The sequence below is a fragment of the Anolis sagrei genome, chromosome 2 (genome assembly GCF_037176765.1).
Source record: "Anolis sagrei isolate rAnoSag1 chromosome 2, rAnoSag1.mat, whole genome shotgun sequence".
Lineage (NCBI taxonomy): Eukaryota > Metazoa > Chordata > Lepidosauria > Squamata > Dactyloidae > Anolis > Anolis sagrei.
This window is the reverse complement of record NC_090022.1, coordinates 119,942,183-119,968,791: the sequence shown is the minus strand read 5'-3', so window position 1 is coordinate 119,968,791 and position 26,609 is coordinate 119,942,183. Positions and strand designations below refer to the sequence as shown.

At 37.0% G+C, this 26,609-nt stretch overlaps 1 protein-coding gene across 1 annotated transcript; it reads right to left on the bottom strand.

The window, feature by feature from the left end:
* Positions 1 to 23,021, bottom strand: MFSD11 (major facilitator superfamily domain containing 11). The gene is made up of 14 exons (XM_060764588.2): positions 22,808 to 23,021; positions 22,467 to 22,650; positions 20,859 to 20,914; positions 20,299 to 20,406; positions 18,947 to 19,026; positions 17,715 to 17,811; positions 15,773 to 15,831; positions 13,648 to 13,786; positions 12,656 to 12,696; positions 11,621 to 11,686; positions 8,780 to 8,905; positions 8,075 to 8,249; positions 5,184 to 5,319; positions 1 to 3,695 (listed from the first exon to the last, which is right to left on the bottom strand). Exons 2-14 carry the CDS (start codon positions 22,560 to 22,562, stop codon positions 3,531 to 3,533), a joined length of 1,344 nt encoding a protein of 447 aa, XP_060620571.1. The 5' UTR covers positions 22,563 to 22,650; positions 22,808 to 23,021; the 3' UTR covers positions 1 to 3,530.
* Positions 23,022 to 26,609: the final 3,588 nt, after the last annotated feature.

Genomic DNA, 26,609 nt, shown 5'->3' with positions numbered 1-26,609 from the left:
CACATTTGCAAAATGTATTTATTGACTACAATTCACACTCTCAATGCTTGTTCAATTGCCATTTTTTAAATTTCAAACAAAAAGTTTTTTAAACAATCCATGATAACACAAGAAATGCCAGAAAAGTGATTTCATGAATAAATTCATAAACATTTGACAGCAAATGCCCTTCAAAACATATGCCAAAAAAGATCCAACTGCTCAAATAGATTTCCTTTGAAACAGTATCCTTTTCCAGCTGAGATTTTTTTTGAAAACTGTCCCAGACTTTTATTGTGGGCAACTTTATCTTTTCCCTCAGATACCTATGCTTTGATTGAACGGACTGTTTTCTAAAATTTTTGCTCAGTTAGTTTTCTATTCTTTTGGTTTTCTTTTATGCCCAGCAACCACTACCATCACTAACATTGTGAGTTGGACAAACAATACTTTCAACTTGTATTTTGTGTCTGAAAAGTAGGACTACTGTTCCGAACAATATTTCATCTCCTCTTATGTTTAAGATCAGAAAATAAAATTAGCTCCCAACTTCATAAATACAATAATGGGACCAAATAAGTCCATTTGAAGATGGCTACCAAATTTAGAGATGCTTTGCTTGCCTAAGGGCTGGGATTGCTGGGACAGTCTGGGACAGTTTTCAAAAAAAATCTCAGCTGGAAAAGGATACTATTTCAAAGGAAATCTATTTGAGCAGTTGGATAGTCCATCCATTACTTCATGAATAGGAAAACAGATCCTATTTATTCATTCCCTTCATTCCCAGCCTCCACATAGAGATGCTATAACTGTTGTACTCCAAGTAGCACAGAACATTAAGAATCAGATTCAGCTGTTCTTGTTGCATATAAGCTAACAGCATGACACCTGCCTATACTAACTGCCATGTTGGCTAGAAAACACTTGGCATGAATCCTATCCAACACCATTTACAATTCTGGTCAGCCAGGTGGAAATTATAGCCTTGAAATGTTGGCCCAGAAGCATCTGGCACTGTTTGATAGTTCCTTTTTCGCATATTGATCAAGTAAGGAATTCCCTTCACTAATTATTGCTAACAATAATATTTTGGGGCAAATACACACTGAATGATAAACATTCTGAAAATGTAAGGAGCTGTTTTATTTTTATCAAGTAATTTTGTCCCTGTACTGAGCTTAAAATCAATATTTTCAGTAAAATTCCCTTCTGCAACACTAGACATTAAACGTCAAACAAAAAAGTGATGCTTGAGATGTATTTGCCCCATTCACATTATGCTAGGACTAACTACAGACAAATGTTAACAAGCAGCAAAGGAAGAGTAAACATCTCACTCCTTTTAGCCGACTTCTATTATTTGTTGCACTGAAAGTTCAGACATCAACCTCTCAATTTCTGAGTTCCATGGATACACAAGCTGAAGCCAAGGATTCCTTAGTTAAGGCAATGATGACCCAAACTGGGTCTTATCTCCACCCCTTTTGTATACTATGGGGGTGAAAATACCTCAAACAGGCATTGTTACCACTTCATGATTTAAAGGGAAAATTAAGCTATCCCTTAACTGAAGGAATCTTAGTCAATTACATGACTGTTTGTGGTAGATCTAACATCATAACCTCTGCAAATTTGCTTACAAAGCAAAGTTAGGGTACAAGAGCAAGGAGTTAAGAATTTGGTTTAAAGTTCTTTATAGATCACACCTTCTCATATATTTGATTCTGTTGAGACTTTTTGATTTTAATTAAAATTACAACTGTATACCCATTCTGGTAAATATAATATTGTTTTGTTCAGCTCTGTTTATATTTATTCATAAGTAGATTCCATGCAATTTACTCTCAAGAAAAGTGTAGTCATTGTCACTGCAACCACTACTTCTTGCTAAGCACAGGACTGTGTGGTTAAGAACAGAAAAACGCACAGCAAAATGGGAGATTCTTGTAAAAATATTCTAATTGGTAACCCACTTTTCTTCTGTATAATACTGTATAAATCAATGTCTTGATACAGTCATTTAAAAAAATAATCATCTCAAAAATATTAACATACTAAATAAAATTTCCCAAATAAGTTTAAAAGGCACTCTCATGGAACAGGCTTTTTTTGTGCTGGAAAGTTTCCTCAGATACTGCTTGAGAAGTGATGTTCCCCACTCTTTCAACAATGCTCTCACAAAATTACCACTTCAAAACAGGCGGTTTCGTTACTTCTATTATAATCTCATCAATATTGACAAAATTATTCTGAGCAAATAACTAGAAAGAACCAGACAATGGTAATTGGTTTATGTCTTATCCCTGGAAGAATATTGTGCAACGTATATAATGCACACAGCACCATGTACAATTGTCACACATGATTTTCTCACATTTGCCTACACTTAGACTGCAACCTATACTTGTTTATCTGAAATTAAGTCTCCCTAAAATCAGTAATTTTTTTCTGAGTAGACAGGTACACAATAATATGTAATATAAGAAATGCATGTTAAAAATGGCCTAATGTTCTGTTGTCTTGTCTCTCATTTGTCCCTGACAATTCTTATACTGCAATGCCTAAACTGGGAATACACAGTAATCCTTGTTTCTCAACTCCTGGTGCCAATAAAATAACTAAAAGAAATTAGGTTAAAATACAATGTGCCATTTTCTTTCATTTCTATGTGATTTTCTAGCCATGCACCAAGAACAAATTCTATATGTGTGATACCACACTGCATTCACCGACTCTCCCAGATATTTGAATATCATAGGATCATTTTTGCAAAGTTTTAAGAGGTTTTGAAGTGTTTTCCAACAAATTATTTAGCAGCACACATGATTAAAAACTCAATCCTGAGAACATACAATTTACATACTTTCCAAACAAACAGGGAAGCATATGAGGGGCTCAGGATCGTAAACCATTTTTGCCTCTGAGCAGGCTTCACATTCAGTTAGCAAAATTGCCTATGCAAATAGATTTACTTCCCTTATGTTCTCATCCCAAAATGGAGAGTTTCCCTTTTATTTCAAAAAATTGAGATTCCACATTGAAACATAAGCCATTTAGTTGTTTGAGAAAATGGAACTGGAAAACCTTAAAGAGCATTTATGGATTACTAGCATTTTTTCAGGGATTTTTCCAGTCTACCAAGTAAATTGTTCTTCCTGAAACACATCTGGGTTACAATGCATTTCATCTTATGGAGGAGGAAAATGATTTACATGCACAAGAAATGGTGGCAAGACTATTGATTGCAAAGCTTCAGATAGATGACTGAAAAGTGAAGAGCAAAGGGAGCTTAGAGAAACTGGCCTCATAAGCAGGCAGTCGGGTAACTGGAGAAGATGAGAAGAATGCTTTATGTTCCAGCAGCCAGAATTTTTTCAAAGCTGTAATATATGATTTACTCATCACAAGTTGAAAAGAGGGAGGGAAAAGTCTTTTGAAACTTTGGTGTTCAGTTTTTTATGTTCCATAAGTAAAAATGCCATCAAGTCTTTTGAAGAACCATAAGTGTGTGCAGGAGGATAGGTGTACGTGAATAAATTAAAATGCGTCCATCAAATGCTGCTGTAATCTAAACCTCTGGCAACAAACGCAGGGGCTTCCCACTCCACAGTGAAGAATGAAATTGTCCCAAAGAATCCAACCACCGCCATAATCAGTAGCTGCCACTGAAGGAACAAATAGTTACTGTAGAAGAAGGCGATGGCTGCACAAACGGACTGGAAAAGAAAGCAGAAGAGTCATGAATGTTACTTTGCCAGCAGCCCCTTTCTATCTCAGTGACATTTTAAGGGCATTCCTATTTCCCCTAAATTCGAGTACATATCTTGCCCTATCCAGGTTAGCTCAAATAAATATTGTTAAACTATAAAATGTTTTCATTCAAATACCTTAGTACTGTAGCAGACATGCTCCCACCTATATGCAAGGGATCTTTAAACACCTTTAATCCTCAAAGATGCTTGAAAATATTATTTACAAGACACTTTTGCATACTAATCTAGACTAACAGGGCTATGTCAACACTGCCAAATAATGCCATTTCAGAATACAGTTTAACTGCATTAAACTGGATTATATTAGTCTATACTGCCATATGATCCAGTTCAATGCAGTTAATCTGCACCAACACAGAATTTTATTTGTACGTTTAATACCAGCCTGGTGTTTTTTCCATTAAATTGATTGTATTTTAGTCCATTGAACTGGTATTTATTTAAATTCTGTGCTTGACAAATACAATACTTCTATTTCTGGCATTAGTGGTATTATTTAACTGGTAAAAGACAATCAATCCTGCTACACCTATTTAGCTGAGGATCAGACACACTGGAGTCAGTGTGTCTTCCCCTCAGTAGATATGTACAGCATTTCTCATACTGTAATATAACAACCAATATTGTTTGAAGCCCAAAAATTCCCACTTTTGCTAAGAATACACCAAATTTCCATTATGTATATATTAACCACTGATTTATATTACAGAAATCAGAACAGCACAAACATATGCATGTAAAGTCAGGCGGTATTTTCACCATCTGCCTTATGGTTTCTTCTCAGGAAAAATACAATGGAACACTGCACCTGCATCTGAATGTTGACTACCCAAGCATTCTGCATAAACAAAAAGTCTTAAACATTATTATTTTCTTTTACCCTTACCTGGGGCCCATTCACACTATGCAATTATACTGGTAGCTTTATCTACTATCATTCTGTTCTACAGAATCCTGGAACTTGCAGTTTAAGAAACAGCAGAAGAAATCCTCAGTCAAAGAGCTCTAGTGGCCCAACAGACCTCAGATTCCAAGATCTCATGGGACATAATCCTGGCAGTTTGAGGGCCTTCCACACAACCCTACATCCCAGGATATCAAGCAGAAAATCCCACATTATCTTCTTTGAACTGGAATATACGGCAGTGTGAACACAGATAACCCAGTTTTAAACCAGTTATTGTGGGATTTTCTGCCTTGATATTCTGGGATATAGGGTTGTATGGAAAGATTCAAAGTGGAACAACAGCACTACATACAACTGGCAGTGTGAGTGGGCTCCTGGTTTCCAACAAGAATTAGATGGCTGTAATTCTTTTAATGTTACAATTTATTTGTGTATCTGTAACTAAAAAGGTACTGTGTTATTTCTGTAGGCTACTAAAACACGCAGATATGGGTATGGTTACATCAACTGACAAAAGATATTACCTGGATAAATTTAAAGATTGCAAAGGCAGGTGCACTGTCTTCCGAGTACAAGAATCCCAAAATACTGAGGAGCTGAGTATTGAAACAGCTATCACCTAAGCCCAGTAGAAAGCTGCAAAAAACAGCAACTTCTTTGCTGAAAAATAAAATGAACGCAATGTTATGCATATACGTGGACTGGAATATAGTACAATCCATTACTTTTGTTAGGACTAACTGAGAAATAATGGTGAAACGTTCAAAGTCTAGGATTTTTGAAAATTTGCGAGCATTTCTGTATATTAATTAGTATTCATAATATTATCATTCAATTAACACTGTTCTAAACATCAATTAAGCAAAATAATACAGTAACTGGATACAATCTCTTTTTCCCCAATCCAATTTTTCCCCCCACCCCAAAGTTTGTATATTCACATATACTATGCATTTTATAATATTAAACAGAAACGTTTTTTAAGAGTGGTGCCTGTTTATTACTTTTGTTTTGTTTTTTATTTTAGTTGATACATTCCATCACTTGACAAACTTTTGCCATACACGTCTTATCTCGGTATACATTATTCCAAAAATAAATTTACCTTATATGACACTTTATACATTCCTTAGATGTGTATCACCCATTACCCATACCCTCCTCCCCATTGCCCTCCCCTTCCTGGAACAATCCTAAATGATGTCATTGCATCAAATTAGCCGTGTGGAAAGCCTGGTTCAAAATGCTATATCTATCATCTCCGTCTATTCTGTCAGTTAGAATAGACCATTTCCTGTACCAGTTTTGTTTTATATGACTATTTATATACTTGTTTTTCCTTTGATTAATGAAATCATTGATTATATATTCCAATAGATTACCCCACCAAGTTTCTAAATCCCATCTTGTATTGTCTCTCCATCCTTGGGCTATCATAGCCTGTATTGCGGCTGTCATATATTTTAGGATTTCTGCCCAATTATTGTTATCTTCCTTTGCCTCTAGTGAGAGACATGAATCTAGCTTTATCTCACTTTCCTTATTATTTCTTCCATTATATTTCTTATTTTGCTATAATAGTTCTGAATTTTTCTACAATCCCACTACATGTGGGAGAATGAACCTATTAAACAGACAAGCTAATTAATCCACAATGCACTCTCCAGCAATGCCATTATTTACAAGTTGCCTTCATACATGGTAAAAGGAAAGGCAATGTCTTTTGAGATTTTCAGAGTAGCAATATCACATCTCTCTCTCTCAAAAAAGGGGGTCCTTCCCAATAGGAAAGAAACAGATGAGAATGAAATAGTGGGGTGTTATGTGGTTTCCAGGCTGTATGGCCATGTTCTAGCAGCATTTTCTTCAGATGTTTTGCTTGCATCTATGGCTGGCATCTTCAGAGGATTTGATGGTGATAAAGCCCAGGGAGTATATATACCTGTGAAGTGTCCAGGGTAGGAGAAAGAACCCTAACTAAACAAGTTTCTGGACAATATCAACAATATCCATCCAAACGTTCAATTTACTATAGAAAAATAAAACAAAGGAAAACTACCATTTCTAGATGTCTTAGTCATCCGCAAACCAAACCAGCAATTGAGTTACACAGTATAAAGGAAACCTACACACATTGATAGATATCTACATAAAAACTGAAATAATCATCCAGAACAAAAAAGTAGCACAATTTAAAATTTTGGTAGATTGCGCAAACAGAATCTGTGAACCTCACCTCCTTCAATATAAATTGAACCTAAACTGGGCTCTGCAAGATAATGGTTTCCCTACTACAGACATCAGAAGAGCTACAAGACCAAGAACAGTCCACAGGAACAAGAGCCACCTAGAGCAGTGCTTCCCAACCTTTGGGCTTCAGATAAGGTCAGCAGCTCTAGATTATTAAATATGGTGGGCAAGCAGATGGCAACTACTGGATGGCATATGTTCTGTATCAGAAACTAGAGCTGATGTGGTCAATCCAATGCAATTTTCTGAATAAGCACCCCAAATAACCAAACCAAATCTAAAGTTGACCAAAAACTGATTCGTAACCCTTTCGGTACTAATGTTGTAGAGTGGTCCATGGTCAAGTGGTCCCTGGTCAAAGTGGCTCCTGGTCCAAAAAAGCTAGGGAACCATTGACCTAGAGGGAAGGTGTTCCTACCATACAACAAGGGAAACACCACATAGGAAAACTCATGAAGAAACATAACTTACAAACTTTCTACAGATACACTAAGAAACTTCAACAAATGCAACTTTCAGCAAAAGATAAGAAGGATCCTCTAACTACTTCAGGAGTCTACTACATACTGTGCGGCTGTGGATAAGTCTACATATGGACCACCAAACAGTGTCCATACACAAATCAAAGAACATGAAAGGCACTGCAGACTACTTTATCCAAAAAACAAACAAAACAGCAACAGCAGAACACACGATAAACCACATTGGGCACATAATATTATTTGAGAACACAGAAATTATGGACCACTTTGACAACCACTTTATCAGACTATACAGAGAAAGCCATTGAAATCTACAGGCACTTGGACAAATTCAACAGAAAGGAAGAAATCATGAAAACAAACAAAAATTGGCTACCAGAATTGAGAAACACCAGAATCAAGACAGTAACTAATGAACACCCCCCAGAAACAGGAGGCCTCCAGGCAGTAACCAATTAAGGGATAGTGAACACCACCCAGACAAAGGATGTCTCCAGGCAATAAACAATTCAAAGGGAACAAAGGTCTGGCTACTTCTAGGCAGATGCCCTCACTATTGACTTTGTTTAGTTACTCACATGCTAATGGATGGATTCCACTCAAACACTTGCAAATCAGGCTTGTGTCCATCTGTAAACACTAATGTCCTTAATAAAGAGGAGCAGGAAAAAAATAATGTATACCTTGGTTCCATGTATGCTATACTGTCAGTCCCATTCATGGATGCAATGGGGGCATCATTTGGGATGTTGTAGAAAATCAGATAGAAGGCTATGAAATGAACCACAATGCCCAACATCACTACTGGGTTCCTACCAAATCTGTTGCTCTTGCTCAAGAGACCAAAGAGTCCTCCTCCTGTCAGAGAAAAAATGTAATTGCAGTGAGTGAGTTTCGTCTTGGTTAAATAGAATGCCATGCAGTATGTGAGCCCTCACCTGTAGTCTAAATTGGTGCAGACAAAACACAAGTTCACCACCTCATCTGTTGTTTGTGAGAACAAGTTCTAGTTGCAATATGCTCTACCTCCAGCAACCAGGAAGACAATCTGCTTTTTGTTCTGATCAGTTGCTAGCCTTGACTGTAAGACGCTTCCTAAGGCCCAGCTTGCATGCTCTATAATGAGCACAAACACTGTTTGCTACTAAAACTCTAGTATCATTAAATATACACTTGCTGGATTGTGTCCCAGCTCTTATCTAAGAATTAATATTCACTGCATTTACTGAATATTTCTATTCAATCTTTCATATCAACATGTTATGTCATGCCTTATAATTCTGAGCAAGTCCAATTTCCTTTGCTGTGGTATTTCAAATGCACGCAAAAAAAAAACTGTGTAGGAAAATATATAGATATTTGCAATTTCAGATCTAGTCTGAACTCACCTAATATTTCTCCAACACCAATAAAAATACCAGAGAGTCCAATGAGGCTTTTTTCTTCATTACCAAATTTATTTACAGCACCTATGCAGGTTCCGTATACTCCAGAGAAGAATGTTAATTCCAGACCTTTAGAAAAAACAGTTGTTTTAGCTTTCATCACAGTAGGTGAGACTTCAAAAAGAATCAGAACCATTCCTTCTCATACCACAATGAGAAAGACTCAGTTTAAGGAACTAAGTAGGACCCCAACAGTAAGTAGGACCCCAACAGCAAACCATACAATTCACAAATAAATTATACATTGCTAGCTGGATTCTGCTGCTTCTGCCAGACGCACCTCCCTGCTTTGTTCCTACAAATCCCCATATAACCTAGAAATGCATCCTAAACAACCGGGAAACCCCTTTGGAGCAGTGATTGACAGCCACTGAGGTTTTTAGCAGAACCAAAAAGGAGTCACAATTTATCTGGTACTCAGTACCAAAGTGTACCAAGGGATCTATATAATGCCAGCATGCAAGGGGTGGGAGAATCAAACTTTTCTGGTCTTGGGAGTAGGCATCCACAAATGCAAGGATTGATTGTCTCTTTTGTTAGCTTTGGAACCTAACAAGTATACTGCATACAAGGCAAGAAGTAAACCCATTTCTATTATCATCTAAAGAATATTTGGGAACAGAACATTTCTTAAGTGTTTACCATAAGCAAACGATGTTGCTATTACTGAAATGTACGCTAAAAGCATGAATTTTTAAAATATAGATTGCTCTAGCTCCAAAAGTTAGAAGCAAAGAGGTCAAAGTTAGGACTTCTGATACAATAACAGTGTCAAAATGGCACTGAAACACAAGTTGATTAAATTGTGTAAGAGTAGCATTTTTCAGACAATACAAAATAGTGGCTCCTTTAACAGAGCTATTCGTAAATGTATGCTGCTGATAGTCAAGGTGTCCGCCTGTGGCATTGCATACTGTAACTATCCCCCCAGCTGTAGCAATCACCAAGATACTCAAGTAAGATTCAGCATTAAACCAGCCCTGGGGAAACATTTACACTGGACTTCTACAGTCCTATATCCATCCTTAAACTGGGGTGGGAGTAGCATGCATTGTATTTATTGGTGGACATGTGGGATATAGATTGGATAAATAAAGGAAAATTTTACCAACTGGCACAAAATAACAAATGTAAACAAATTCCCAGGATCGCCTCTTCCTAGAGCACTGGGGAGCTTATTTATTTATTTATTTATTTATTTACGACATTTATATGCTGCCCTTCTCACCCCGAAGGGGACTCAGAGCGGCTTACAAGATGTATATTACATACAATATATTATATTATTAGGATAGTACAATATCAGCATTAAACATTGCTATATTGCACCATACCACCATATCGTAATATTATTACTAATATTATATCTAATACAAATATATAATTATAATATCATATTATTATTATTATATTGCATTACATTATTATAATATAAATATTATATGTATACATATTATATTATATTATATTATATTATATTATATTATATTATTAGAATAGCACAGGAGACAAGGTGGAACTGTCCCCTGGCCCCCTCTCTCTTCACTCTGGCCCAGAGCGGCAGCTGGTGCTGAGGGGAGGGGTCTTTAGCATGTGTATATGTCCTCCATTCATATTCTACCAGTCTACAGGCAAAATCCAGCAAAAGATGTTGTGATGCAGAATCTAGGGAGTGTTTTTGAAATTAGAAACAAAGTACTGAAATGAGTCACTTCAATTAACTGAAATCCACAAATAAATTGATTTGTCTTTTTTTTTGAGGCAGACAATCACACCTATAAAATTCTGGACATCTCATGCAATAAGGAAAACCTTCTAACTCTCTCCTAATGGGGTGAGAAAAGCTAGGTATAAAATGAAGCAAATAACATATACATTTAAAGGACAACATTGGAAAATATGCCTGCAGTCTAAGAGACGACAGATAAGCTTCACTGTAGCCACCAGATGGCAATCATACAACATATCCTACAAAAGACACCAAAGTACACTGGGTTCCCTTTAGGAAAATGAAAAGCTTAGACACACTGAACAGACAAATAGGTTGGAAAAGAATTTTAAAGAATCACAGTCCAAAACATTTTAAATGTGCACAAGGAAATCACTCAAGGTCTTTTATGCAGAGCCACTCCAATAATCAAAGTGAGCAGCTGTTCGCTGTAAAAAAAAACACATAAAGCTGTCTTTTGGCTGCAGATAAACATTTGGCAGAAGCCATACACAATTATTTGGGAAACAGAAATATGAGTGCCTACAGATTTACATCCAGTAGCTAAAAGTAGTAGGATTTGAAATGGCAGAGCCATATGAGCATTGAGAAAGCTTGTCTTTTTTATGCAATAAAACAAAGAGAAGTGCAATAGTAAACACTTTTTTAAAAAATCCTATTATAGTACAACATCACACACAATCAACAGCATAAAATTGAAACACACTGGAATTGGAAACACAAAGTTTATTTCTGATGACCAACCTTTTTCTTTGGAGTACCAACTTAATGGATACACTTTGGTTTTCCACTGCTACCTACGCAGTCTAAAGGATTTAACCCAACACATACTTTTCTTGGATGGGAAGGCCCAACTTACTGACATGACCAGATATACAGGAATCTCCTCTGGATCACAGCTCAGTCCATTTACCAAGGTGCCATGATCCTTCAGTTTTTTATTATATTTTATTTAACAACAATATAATAGAAAGCTAATCTTGAACAAGAAAAAGGCTCTGTTTGAAGGATACGTAGAGGCTCCAGAGCCCAGTGTTATTTTGTTCTTCAATTACCTGTATAGGCTGTTGTTATGCTGAGAAGCAGAATCTCCTTTGTGGCACACAGCTTGATAGATCTTTCTGCAAAGAAGCCACAGTATTTAAAAAAAACATAAATGCATATACATCTATCATAACAATCCTCAATTAATACTGGATTAAGAGGGAAAAGAATTGTCTAACTACTCCTTCCCCCATAATAATGACCTCTTCTCTATTAATACAAGAGCCTGAATATAAAATCAGGAGACCACAGGGAATAAGAAGAGATAAGGACAGAATAATCTATTGTTTGAACCAGGCAAGATAAGACATCCTACTAGGCTCTCTTCTTGCCTATTCAACATCTGAAAAAATCATGTTATAGAAAACACAATAAACATTAAGCAAGCCAGATTTCAAACTCCCATCACCACAATGGAAAAACTACAACTTTTCTCATACTAAGAAGACAGCCTGTATTCACTGAGCTACAAAGAACCTTTAAGGAAACCACTGTATAAGAGAACCAAAACTACTTTCTCTTCCATGGAGAGAAGTCTGTCCTGATATTAAAAATAATATATTTAACTAAAAAGAAATGAAAACAAACATAGTGTAGTTGTCTGAATATTAGACCATGGCTGCCAGGGACTAGGATCTGAATACCAACTCAGCCATAAAATCCACTAAATAGCCTTGGCAAGTCACACACACTTCTAGCTGCAGAGGAAAGCTATGGCAAAGTTCTTCAAAATAAATCATAGCTAATGATAGCTCTTCCTTAGATTCACCATTGGTCAAGCATAACTCAAAGACACACCACAACAACACCGGGGTGAGAAGGACAGGGTACAAATGTGGGAAATAAATAATAATATAACAACAACAACGTGAGGGAAAGTGCCATAACTGCAGGAAAAAAATAAAGCAGAGATCTTGTAACTCTTAAGAATCTCAGTAAGTAAGTTTTGCAGGGGAAAAAATCACAGCTGACTGTGGATGGGCACAATTAAATGAGTAAATATCATAAACATTCCTGAGGAATTTATTATTTGGAATTTTACTTACTAAATGCATCTACAGCCTTTGTCATTCTGCTCTGGCCAGACCTGTTTAAAAACAGATGTTTACTTAAAGTGAGAAAATAAATAGTGAACTGAGAAAATAAATTATAGCCATGTTCTATTTGGTAACAATTTTTCCCTCAGTGCTCGTTTCTACTGGGAAAATATGAGTATCAATATGAGAAAAAAATTCCATTCAGAAATGAGACTTATTTAAACTGTAAGCCTTAAATCCCAATTTTATGGAACAGAGTATAGATAAAATAGAAGAGAATAAGAATGGAAGCTATTAAACTAAATAATATATGAATAAAAATTCACCCTTTAGAATTTTCTATGAGCTCTATGATCTCTTTACCTTAATAAATCAGCCATACCTACCACCTTAATAAGCCTTCAAAATGCTATATGCATGAATAGTTTTCTTTGCCTCCTCACTAAACATTTCCACATGAATTGGAAAAATAGATGCCAGGGAGAAGGAGCTTAGCTCATTATTCTCTGTTGCATGTTAGTTTTCTAAGGATTGGAATTGCAGGATTTATGTAAAAGCATGCATTAATGTGAATGTGCACTTACAGTCTGAAGTGACCCAGCCCAGCCCTAGCTTGACTAGCTACAGTGAGACCAATAAACTATTGCTTCTCTAGACAAGGAATCCAAATTCGTTTACCTCAAACAGAGCAAAACCTTCATCCCAACCATTGTAATTTCTTTCACATGCCAACTACAAATAGTAGCTCCAGAAATGTAGAACTCACATGTAGGAGAGCTATAATCCATTTTATCCTGGCATGTTAGAAAGATTGTCTTTTCAGCAACATCTCACCCCAAGCAATCAATTAATAGAGAAGCACAATTATTTAAGTTGTCATACCTTATACAAGACAGTATGCACACAATTGCTTTTACGTGTGAGACATAGTTCTTATAAACACAGAAATCATGGTTTCAGGAACATGCTTATTTAAGAAGGGAGTAGCCATAAACACCTACGTGCGTTCCACAAGGTTATCAGTACTGGATTCTTCTTCGTCTGAATTTGATTCTTCTGGGGTCCGAATTAGAAAAAACAGAACGGTGCCCACAAGACTGATCACTGTCAAAGCAATGAAGACAGTCCTACGGTCTCTTTCTGAGGAGAGAAAAACAGTGTTTTATACCTTCATCAACAAACAACGGTACATCTATTCCAACTCATCACATTACTGATGATATTTCTGTGTTGAAGCAAAGTGAAGAATACCTAAAGCATACCTAAAGAAACTTTTCACTTCAACCTATTATTCAAACTCTGAACTGATGAAACTCACATTATGTATTTAAAACGAATGCACTGATGGTATTAAATATTTCACATTATTTAATTGGACTGCACTGTGTGAGTTTTGGCAGAAACTAGAATAGGTTCAATCCATGACATTTCAAGGTACAGCTTAAAAAGAATTCTAGCCAGATTTGATGAGGATGAGCTAGAGCAGTGATTCCCAAACTTGAGTTTTCAGGATGTTCAGGAATGTGACCCAATGAGATTAATGTGGATTTGAACCCAAGGCGCTCTTAGCCATTTTTTCATGGCCCCTCCTTTTTTCTAAAATCAGATTTTAGTGCCAACTTTATGTTGCTTTTATCACATATTGTCATTATTGGGCAGGGGGACGGGAGACTAAAGAGGTGGTATAAAAAGTTTTAAATACTGTTCATAATACCTCAAGCCTGTGAAAAATCACCCAATCTAGCTTGAATGTGGATGGTAGAGCACCAGAAAATATCTTCAGACTGGGCTAGGAGAGAATCCTCCTGAAACCTTGCAGAGCAACAGCCAGCCTGTGTTCCTTCTTAATAAATAAATAAGTTGGAGAGAGGCTAAAACCTATCACAATTATATTGGCAACTTTAAATGATAATTTGGTCATTTCATACACATTTTTATGGTTAGCAACCTTGAGCACTATCTCTACTAGAAACCATGACCTTCAATAAACAGAAGGAAATATGCACTATTGTATTGCCTTCTTACTGGATGATTGTATATCTTTGTATTTTTACAGCCAAAGAATATGAAGAGACAGAATTTCCCAAAACAAGCACATAAATAAATGTAGAAAATCAGATTTTAATTATATTTTTTAATCTGGACTGCATCACATGTATATTTGTAATCTGTTGTTTACCTAATGTCGATTTGTTTTGTAATGCAATTGATGTTTTTGTTGGCATCTAATGGTTGCCATTTGTAAGCCACCCTGAGTCCCTCTCGTGGGTTGAGAAGGACGGGATAGAAATGTTTGAAATAAATAGATAAATAAATAAAGTGAGATAGTCTTCTAAAGTGGAAATGGGTCAATTCAAAATTATATGCATATCGCAGCTAATGCAAGTTTCACCTTGGTATCACAGATAAAGGAAATACAAAATGTGGTATAAGTCTCGGATGTAGAAATCGGATTTGGCTTAACTGAATTTTCTAGTAGGCAGGGCAAGCAGAGGGGAAGTTCAAGAACAGTGTAATTTGAGGAGGGATTTGGAAGATAAACAGTAAGAACTAAGGCCGGGTAAGAACCAAAAGTCTGGTCAAGGTGAGGTCAAGAAGAGAAGGTGCTCAGCACTAGTAGTGACACATTTCAAATTATAGTTGATCCTCTGTATCCATGGATTCTGCATCCATAGATTCAATCATCCACAACTTGATTTTTTAATTCGAAGAGAAAACCTTGATTTTGCCATTTTTACACTGTTTTCCTCTACCATTGCATTTAATGGGACTTGAGCATCTATTGATTTTGACATCCAAGTGAGGATCCTGGAACCAACCCATAGCAGATACCAAGGGCCCACTGTAGCTAGTTTCAAGAAGGATTGTACTTTGAAGAATGAGAAGCAGATGCACACACGTGGAATTTAAACAAGAAACATAGAGAAGAGACAACAAAAATATTTAATATTTACAGTTAGGTTGCTATATATTAAAATAAAAGTAAATATTCAGAAGCTATTTAAAACAAGCTGCAAATATCTTCATGGTGTTCTTAAAATTCTGTCTCCAGCATAGCAAATCTCCTATTATTATTTCACCCTCAATCTTGCTGCCTCAAATATATATATTATTAACAAAACCAACCTGTTATATGTGATTTCCCTCGCCAGGCAAAGTATATATAGAGGTTGCCAAAAAACAAGCTGTGAACACAAGAAATCAGGTAAGTTGTTAAACTAGCTAGCTGAATTACAACAGGAAGAATGTAAAAACATCTTACACTGCAAATCAATTCTAAACAACTTTCCCCATCCTCACAAAAAATTCCTTGAATAAGGTCAACTAGCTTGGCATTGCAGGCAGATTCAAACATCCTGAGACAACAGAAAAACATAACAAGCACATGCTCCTCAAAACTGTATACTTTCCCCCCTGTTATAGTCAAGTACATTAAAAATAAAGAATTTCCTGGCTGAATAAGAATCCAATAAATTGCTTCCCATAGGGAACATAGTTGAATATATGTGAAAGCAGAATATATGCTTCAAAGTCCAGATAGCCTGGAAACTGTGTGCTCTGGAGGGTTTCTTTTGCTTGTCTAACAGATTTCAGAGTTTGTTCTAGGAAACCTTTGGTCAGTGGATACAGGTTACTAGGGTGACCCATAAAACCTTCAAAGCCATGGGACATTACCATAGAAACCAATGTGTTCCTTCTCATATTAACCTGTTACCTGTTCTGACCATGTACAAAAATCAGGCAAGCAAGTATAATAATGCTTCTGAGTCCTGCTGGGCTGTGATTGTCCAGCTCTTTCTTGGGGGTGTTTCTCTTCCTCTTTTTCGATCTTTAGGCAGCTAGCAAAAACCTTTTCACTTCAGCTCACTGCTAATTTGTGTCACTCTGTCTCCTCGTTTCAAACTAGGAAGCTTTAGCACTTATGTCTTAAGTGCACTCAGTCTACCAATTTAATATTGTATTGCTTTTAAACTGTTCTGTTCTATCTTACTGTAATTCGGCCTTTGTTATCAGGAACAGATTATTATTTCAAATAAAGAAGTGGGATAAACCACAACGTCCACATAGTGGGTCAATTTCAGGATGGGAAAAATGACGTTTGGCATGTCCCCATTGCTTTCCTCCTACCCCATGACCCCACATACATGTAAATTTATCCTCACTATCCTTACATAAGGCCAGACAAAGAATTACTGTTTTGAGGTCACTCACAGGAGCTGAATCTGGGTTCCTATGATCTAGAACTATGAATTGCAATACACTAACACCTGATACTAAGTGTCTAAAGGTTTGCCGTTTTAGGCAACTTTAAATTGTCTGCCTATTTATTTAAAACAAGGGTGGGCAACAAAGAGCACATACACTGCCTGTGTACTACTCATTTCTGTCATTTTCAGACTTCTGAACCAAACAAAAAAAATTAGTACAATCCTGCTTCTCCTTTAAAACATGGCAGAGCTCTTCCCTAAAAAATTGCTATCTCCGTCTTCTTAAAAATGAAAGAAGTTTTCTGGCCACTTCCAGAATCAATTTGAGAGTGCGGTGCAGCTCATGACACATCTCAAACAGAGAGATGGGATTTTTTCTCAAACCTTTGGAACTTGTCCCCCAGATTTCTAAAAGAAAATTCAAAATCAGGACACATCGTACAGAAACTCATCTATCAAGCAAATATCCATCATAATCATCAAGTAAGACCCTAATAACTCGGTTTTACCCATATTTTCTTAAAATGGGATTTGCTTCCAATTAATTGTCTATAGCCATGTTTCTCAAACTCTGCTCCTCCGGGAGTTTTGGACTTTAGCTCCCACAATTCCTAACAGCTGGTAAGATGGCTGGGATTTCTGGGAGCTGGGGTCCAAAACACCTCGAGGAGCAGAGTTTGAGAAACACTGGTCTACAGGATAGCAGCCTAAATAAGTTTTTCAGCTGTAACTCAGTACGGATTTTTCAGAAGAGACAGAAGTTATAAACCCAGCAAATAAATATTAAATGTGAAGGACCTATCAATAAACCGAACAAGTCCTATGTGGAGATAACCAAATAAAGTAGCATTGCTTCTTACCTGGATTGCAGTAATGCCCAGAATATTCCACTGTTCCTGCCAATTGTGTTTTCATTGGAGTTTATTGTCAGGCAGTTTCCCTGAGCAGTCCACAATACTGATGGGTAAATCAAAACATTAGTAAATGGTGCTGGAGTATGTTCATTTAAGTTTATTCACAGTGAATATCTGTGTGAGCTTACAGATATAGTTCATTCAGATTTAGATTTTAGAACACATCTTAGAGCTGATTCATACATTTTGACTGTATGTATGAATGAAATATGCATGACTAAAATCTGGAATTTGGTGAAATTCTTCCTTAAATCTGAAATTGCAGATTGGCCCTCCACATTTGCAGGTTTACCTCTTGTAGATTTGATCAGTATCTTCTTTCTCGAAAACTCTAGCACAGTGGTTCTCAACCTGTGGGCCCCCAGGTGTTTTGGCCTACAACTCCCAAAAATCCTAACAGCTGGTAAACTGGCTGGGATTTCTGGGAGTTGTAGGCCAAAACACCTGGGGATCCACAGGTTGAGAAACACTGCTAGGTTTTCCAGGATGACTCTATGGTCATGCTAGAGCAGGGCTTCCCAAACCTTTTCAGTCGCAGTCCTTTTTGAAGCAAAAGTTTCTCATGGAGCCCCAAGAAATGTTTATATTATATTACATTATATATAATGTGTATATATATATAAATAATAGGAGCAACCGGAGGGGCCATCTAGTCCAACCCCCTTGTGCCATGCAGGAAAAACACAGAGCATCTAATAATAATAATAATAATAATAATAATAATAATAATAATAGAAACCCCAGGGGTTAACAGCAGTGCTGTGGAATTCTAAGAGGCACAAATGGAGGGAGAAATGTATCGAAAGGAAGGTGCATCAAGCCAACCCTTGGAAATCAATGTCCCCACATCAACTCCCTTCTGCCATGCAGGAAAGCACAATCAAAGCACCCCCTGAGCGATGGGAGCAAAATAGGGTTTTGGAAACAAGGAAGGTAAGGGGAAAAGAATCTGTGAGGAAGGTGAGGAAAAAAGACTTTTGGTAGCAAAAGAGGCAGGGGAGGGGGAGAAGCAGGAAAGAGGAGGAAAAGCTTGGAGGGGGAGAAGTCGGGAACCATGGAGCATTTTCAGTTGCTCAGGGATATATTAGCCATGATACTACACATTTCTCTTTGCTGATCCATCTTTTTTTAAATTAATAAGATTAGGAATGCTTGTTTTTATTGGGAAAATAGCTTACCAGCAGCTGCTATTCCAAGGAAAACCGAGGCTGTGTAGAATGTCCATGTAGAAGGCTGGATAAAAACGGCAATATATATGCTGAAAAGACGACCATGTATGGTATTCAGAGTTAACATGGATGATGCCGTGCTCATGATACTTTAATAAAAGAATTCTCAACTTGCACTGGGAATTGTCTATGTATTTTATAGAACTTAATTAGCATTACCTGCTCCAGTGAAATCTACAAACTACCTCTCCTAGTTACCAGATATACTTTACATTATAGCAGACACACGACTTGACTAAGTGAATATAGTATTCTTAAATTCCAAAAGCCTGCAAGTCAGTACATTGGAAATCAAGATGCTCATCCCTAAAACACACAATGTCACATTTTATTAATCATTCAAACTTGTGCATTATTCTCTCTTCACCCTTCAAAAGCAAAGAGTAGACCTTCCGGCCTTCAGACTGCCTATCCAATCCCTCCCTTCCTCCATGCAGTGAATGTTGTAACTGTATAGTAGGCATCCTCAAATGGCAGCCCTCCAGCCATTTGGGCCTCCAACTCACAGAAGCCCTAGCCAGCTTGTTAAATAGTCAAGAATTCTTGAAGTTGGGGGCCCAAACAGCTGTAGTGGCACAGTTTGAGGATGCCTGTTGTACAAGCATTTGAACTGATTTCTCCTCTTTCTCAAACTCAACATGGACTAAGCTATATCTCCTGTTTTCTCATGAATGAAACCGCTGTCCTTGTATTCTAAGCCACATTTATCCCAGAAGGGGAAAGCTGCATGTGTATAGTAGCCAGAACTAAAGTCACTCTCTCTCCCATCTTCTTTTTTATCCTGACATTTGCCAAACTGGCCAGTGAATTACATTTCCTTTTGCTGTGAAGTCCCCCTCTCATGTTACTCAGCTCTAACGGCTCAACACACAAATGTTTCAATGCACTGAAGATTTGGCTTTATTCAATATTCACCTTCTTCATTGGGAAGGTCAATTAAAAGGTAACTAAAAACAACAGTGGTGGTGCCAGATATGCCTTCAAGTGGAAAGTCAAGGTTTATCCACTGAGTCTTAAACAGATTTTCAACCACCCAAACAGGGAATTTATCTTGAGGGATCTGGTAGGCCTGATGTGGAATGTGCCACAGGAAGTCCCCATTTTTGTTTCAGGGGATGCAAAGGTTTACATTTTGCAGCAGAAAAACAAATCATAGCTGCTTTTCTTTCTCTTTAGAAAGTTATTATCCTATTTCTCCAGCTATTACTAGTTTTCACCAAGTAAGCAAATTATGTAGACATAATCAAATAAAAAGCAGACAACAAGAATGAAATTTCAAGAATTTGAAACATTTTATTTACCTATAAAAGATGCCACCAATGAACATGGATAATTGTGGACCAAGGATAGCAACCACTGAAGGCGAAATCAAATTTGATGCTGAAAACACCCCATAAATAACAGCCATACTGCAGAAAGAAATAACCATTAGTAAGCATGTCAACTAAACTCCAAGCATTTTTGAAAAGTTCATTTTAAAATATGGAATTTCAGTTTATTTCAGAAATATTAATAACTTTTCATAATTCTCTCATTGTTCAATTAGACATAATATTAAACACAGTCCTCAAACACAAACAAGAACAATACAGGAGCATGAGCACTTTATCATAGACCCTAGAGAATGCCACAGTTTCACATTATCCATGAATGTAGAGACTTTAGCTCCTTCTATACTGTCATATAATTCAGATTATCAAAGCAAATGATCCACATGATCTGCTTTGAACTGGATTATATGAGTCTACATTGCCATATATTCCAGTTCAAAGGATATAATCTGGATTTTATATGGCAGTATAGAAGGGGCCTGAATGCAGTGGAAAAGCAATAAAAATATTAAAATATAGTTTTGAAATACCTTGTGTAGCCACTACCATGGAAATCGGTGTTGTTTAAATTTGTGATAACAGTTTGCTGTTTTTAAAAGAAATAAAGAAAATTAATTACATAGAATGGTTTAACAAAATTTTATTGCAAAAGAGTAAAAAAAAAGTTGTGATGCAGATACATTAATAACAGTTACTTTTGTTCACAACTTCAAAGTAATTGTCTGAATAAGCCAGACACTTTTATAACCACCTTTCCAGAGATAAGAGGAAAGATTCAATCAAGAGTCAAACATGTTATCTAGCAATCACCAAAATAGCTGTAAAGAGGGACTATAAAAGTAAGACCATAGTTTAAGTAAATTAGTTCTTTTTGCCCATTGGTTTCCCTAAATGCTCCATTTTCTGCTTTTGTCAGATGGGAAGGCTACACATTGTTTCATCAGACAGCCTTTCCCAAATGCCCATTGTTCCAATAAAAAAACAAAGGCAAGAAGAACCCAATTATCTTTGTTCTCACTTATCTAATAGTCAGGAAAGCCTCACATAGGCCTCAGAGGTGTGCGAAAGAAAATAGAGTTTTACAAAGAGGTACAATTGTTAGGAGTTAACTGCATCAAATTCTGAAAGTTATGAAGATGTGACATTTTTCATTCTGATGACAATTGCAGCAAGAATTGTGTATGCGTGGACATGGAAACTAGAAGAAACACCAAAAAAGAGGAATTGATAGTAAAAGTAGATGAAATAGCAGAAATTGGCATTTTGACAAGATATCTTCAGATAAATGACCCTTCAAATTCAAGAAAGACTGGAAACTCTTCAAAAAAATTCCTGGAATAACAACAACAACTTTATTTTTGTATCCCGCTACCATCTCCCCAAAGGGACTCAGGGCGGCTTACATAGGAACAAGCCCAGTCAAATACAGATTAAATATAACACAATAAAAATTCACAAATGCAAACATCATAAAAACATAACCATCACAACAACCTGCAACCCTACATTGTGGCCATATACTGAGCGAAGGGGCGAGGCAGGGGCTTGTGAAATACAATTATGAAGACAGGGCTGGTGGGAAAGTGCAAAAGCCAGATGATAAGTTTGGCCTAGAAGGGCCAAGTTAATTTGAGCAATACAACTATAGAGACAATGTTAAAGTACAAGAACCAGGTATTATGACTGGGGAAGAGGGGGGGGGGGGGCAAAATTCCAACATGGGAATTTTATGTTTAAAATGTTATTCTATTAAATGATATTTTACACAATGAACTCAATAATATGGCAACAACAAAATTCTTATGTATATGAAAGGATATGATACTATATTTCAATTTTAAAAAAACGCTGCCAACACTTTTTTAAAACTTTAAACTCCATCTTCAGATGCCTGAAGAGCCTTCCCCACATTAAGTGTATTTAAGAACACACCCATCCCCACTTTGACACCATTTTTGTCACTGCCAGATAAAAGTAGCAGAATGCTTCAGCAATGAATCTAAATAAAATAGAGAAAAACAATCAATAGAGGAACATATTGTATATGGCAGTAGCCCCCAAGAAAAACAGATTTACCAATACACCACAAAGAAAGGAAAAGTGAAAGAAGACAATAGTACAAACATATCTGCGCTTACCGCAACATTTCCACAAGTCTGGAAGGCAGTGAACATAAACATAAAGGCTGTCCCTAGAACAATAATGTTCAGTTGCTTTTTTGTTTCAGAATTCATTTTTGTTTGTTTATTTGTTTTCCCCAGAGGCTATCAAACTGAAATGCAGGCGCGTCTGGCTTTAAAACTTCCTTCTCTTTTTATGTTTCTGCCAAGAGAATACAAAAAAGATCACAATAAATAAAGCTTCAGCCCTAGTACTGCATTAACCGAGACTATTTATTTATGAATGTAATACCTACATACAACAACAGTAGCAGGGAAAACACACTAATCAATGAATGATCATACAAGATTCACTCTACCTTTCACACTCAGAATAAGAGTAGATTCCCCATAAAGAAGAAACCTTCAGGCCCAGCTGATCTTCTTGGACACTTCACCATATCTCTGAATCAGTTTTTGCCCCCAAAAACGATAAATCACCTGACAACAAATGGAACTTGGATAATTTCCATTTATTCAGGGCAGGAAATAAAGACCAGCTCACATGTCAAGTCAGCTGATCAAATGACAGAAAGCAGAAGAGGTGAACCCTGGGAAATGCAGTTCTAAAAAGCAGGAAGAACGAGCACATGGCGAGTATGGGTGGCGATCTGCTTCAGTGATGAGAAATGTCTTATTTGGTGGCTATGGATGAATGGTTGCAATTTTGTTAGCTCCATAATGTTAGATTGCCACTCTTAACTGCTTAGCATTAAATAACACTTTGATCAATGTGTTTTACACTTGTTTGTTTTTTCCCCAAAAGAAATTCCTCTTAGCAGAAATAATAAATAGTTCTTAGCTGTCTCACTCTTTATGCCTCTGCAAAACCCCCCTAAATCTTTCTATTTGTTATAAACATTGAAATTAGCATTTATTTGGGCACCTTGTCTTGTAACTCTCTTCACTATAATAGCTGGTTGAAATTGCTTTACAATCTCAAAGGTAGTAAACTGCATTAAGACAAATTTGGGGTGCATCTATTCTGTAGAATAAATGCAGTTTGAGATCAAGCCTTCAGATAATAATTATAGTTCAATAATAGATAGGAATTATGTGCAATGACTACTGGAACGGCCCCGGATTACGATTGTGGGTGGTGTACTTTTAACAGTGAATGTAATGTTTTTAAATGTTTTAATGTGCTTTAATTTTAATTCTTGGAGCCCCTGATGACGCAGCGGGTTAAACCACTAAGCTGTTGAACTTGCTGACCAAAAGATCGGTGGTTCAAATCCAGGGAGTGGCGTGAGCTCCCGCTGTTAGCCCCAGCTTCTGCCAATCTAGCAGTTCAAAAACATGCAAATGTGAGTAGATCAATAGGTACCGCTCCAGTGGGAAGATGACGGCACTCCATGCAGTCATGCCAGCCACATGACCTTGGAGGTGTCTACAGACAACGCTGGCTCTTCAGCTTAAAAACAGAAATGAGCACCATCCCCCTGAGTCAGAAAGTACTAGACTTAATGTCAGGGGAAAACCTTTACCTCTGAATTGTAATTCTTAATTAAATGTTTATTTTAATTTCATGTTGTTTTAAGGCATCACACAGTTGCCTATATGTAAAGCTGCCTTCAGTCTCCTTCGGGGTTGAGAAAAGCGGGGTATAAGTAGGGTAAATAAATAACTCACTTTCACGGTCATGACTCAGTGCTATGGAATCCTGGGAGCTGTAATTTTACATGGTCTTTAACCCTCTCTGCCCAAGACTGTTGGTGCTTCATCAAACTACAAATCCTGGGATTCCACAGCATTGTGCCAGAGCAGTTAAGTAGTGGCAAATCTAATTCATTTTACAATGTAGAACCAACCAGGGCTGCATATTTTCTTCCCCTCTCTGTTAAAAGCTTGAAGCAAGTTAGTCAAGATCATTTAGTTGATAGAAAAGATAATCTTTTGATTTGGTCTGCAATTGTTTCTAGGTTTTGATATGCTAGAAATTGTTAGAAACTAATACATTTTGTCTTCATTTGAGTATTTCTTCTTACAGTCACAATTACAACCTTACTTCATGCCTCTATAGGGGGAAGGGACCTCAGAAACACAAGAAGCAGACCATGGGTGCATCTATATTTTAGAATTAATGCAGTGTGACACCACTTTAACTACCATGACCCAAAGTGATGAAATAATGAGATATGTAGTTTGATGAGGCCCCAGCACTTTTTGGCAGTGAAGGCTAAAGGCTTTATAAAACTAGAACTCCCAGGATTCCGTAACAATGAGCCATTGCAGTTAGTGATATCAAACCACATTAATTCTAGTTTTTAGATGCATGCTTGATTTCCCAACCATATATTTCCAGGTGCTGTTGGATCTTCAGCTATTAGATATGAATCTTTTTTAACATGAAGCCCATTTATCCACCTTCTTGGGGTCCGGTGGATTGTGCTCAAAGGACTCAAGAACTTCTAGGAATGAATGGCTTTCTTCAATTTCCTTGTTCTGATCATTTTTTCTTATCACAATGTATTTTAAGGTAGTAAAAAAGGCCACTTTGGAGTCTATATGGGAAGATATAAATTAAATATTAAATAAATAACAAATAATCTCCGGGAATGGACCTGACAGTGACCTAAATGAACTTAGTCTAGATGGGGTTTTTAATTTATTTTAATCTATTGAATGTTTAATTGTGTTCTTTGTTTGGATGCTAATTGCATTTATGTGGGTTATAAAATAATTTTTATTAGATGCGATTATGTTTATGATGTTGTTTATTTTTATTGTGTGTTATGTTTTTGCTTTGAGTCCTGGCCCAGGACAAAAAGTGGGATAGAAATAAATAAATAATAAAGTAAATAAATAAACCAGGCTTTCCAAACATTCATTTGCTTTCATTCCAGACTGATTTATGAAGGAAATCCGTTTCCAATCCAATTAAAAAAGCCTGTATGCAGAAGGTTGTATATTTTTGGTGTATTTTTCTGGGAGGAGCGGCACCGCTTTCATCATATCCTCAAAAGTGTCTATGCGCTGCCTGCAAAGAATTACGGTGGGCCTTCAGGATCCACAGGGGTTTGGTTTCAGGACTCCAATGAATACAAAAATTCACAGCTCATGATATACACAGATAGTCAAATGGTGTTCCTTAAAACTGAATTGGAAAGTCAAGGTTCGCCTTTGGGGATTTTTTTTATATGGAGTATTTTCAAGTTGATGATCAAATCCATGGATACAGAGGAGCCAACTGTATTGCTTCAATTCAAACTGGCCCCCACCTTGTTGAAGCCACAAATCATGGCATGTGTACTTTGGGGAGGAAATCATGTAGCCCTCCAAGCACTGAAATCCATTCACTATTCACCACTGGCTCTCCATCCAGCAGCATTTGGGAAACTACACGTTTCACCCAGCTAAGGCTGTATCTGCACTACAGAGTTCATGTAGTTTGACATCACGTTAACTGCTAGGGAATCCTGGAGTCACTTACAGACCCACTGCAGTCTCTATCTTTGGAAGACCATCATTCTCTGATAATGATGTGTTTTAGCCTTCTCTGCCCAAAAGTGCTGGTGCTTCACCAGGATTCCCCTGCATTGAGACAGGGCAGTTAAAGTGAGGCCAAACTATAACAATTCGACAGTGCAGGTGCACTTTTAGAAGCCTACCATTTATGGACATCAATTAAAATCTCTTTAGCATAGGGTGCATTGACACTGTAGTTTGACACCACTTGAACTTGGTGCTACAAAATACTGGGGGCTGGGGTTTAGGCTTCGACAATGGGGGGTAAAGACCTTTTAGAACTATAAAATTACATAGCATTGAACCATGGCGGTTATAGTGGCGTCAAACTGCACTAATTCTACAGTATAGATACTCCCATAAACAGACCTCTTGTCTGTCTCAACTCACACTTACAGGCTGGAATCATAGAATCATTGAGTTGAAAGAGATCTTGTAGGCCATTCAAACGATCTTGACAGATTACAGGGATGGGCCAAAACGAACAAAATGAAGTTCAACAGTGACTAATGCAAGATACTCCACTTTGGCAGGAACAACGAAATGCAAAGATACAGAATGGGGGACAATGCCTGGCTCAAGAGCAGTACGTGTGAAAAAGATCTTGGAGTCCTCGTGGACAACAAGTTAAACATGAGCCAACAATGTGATGTG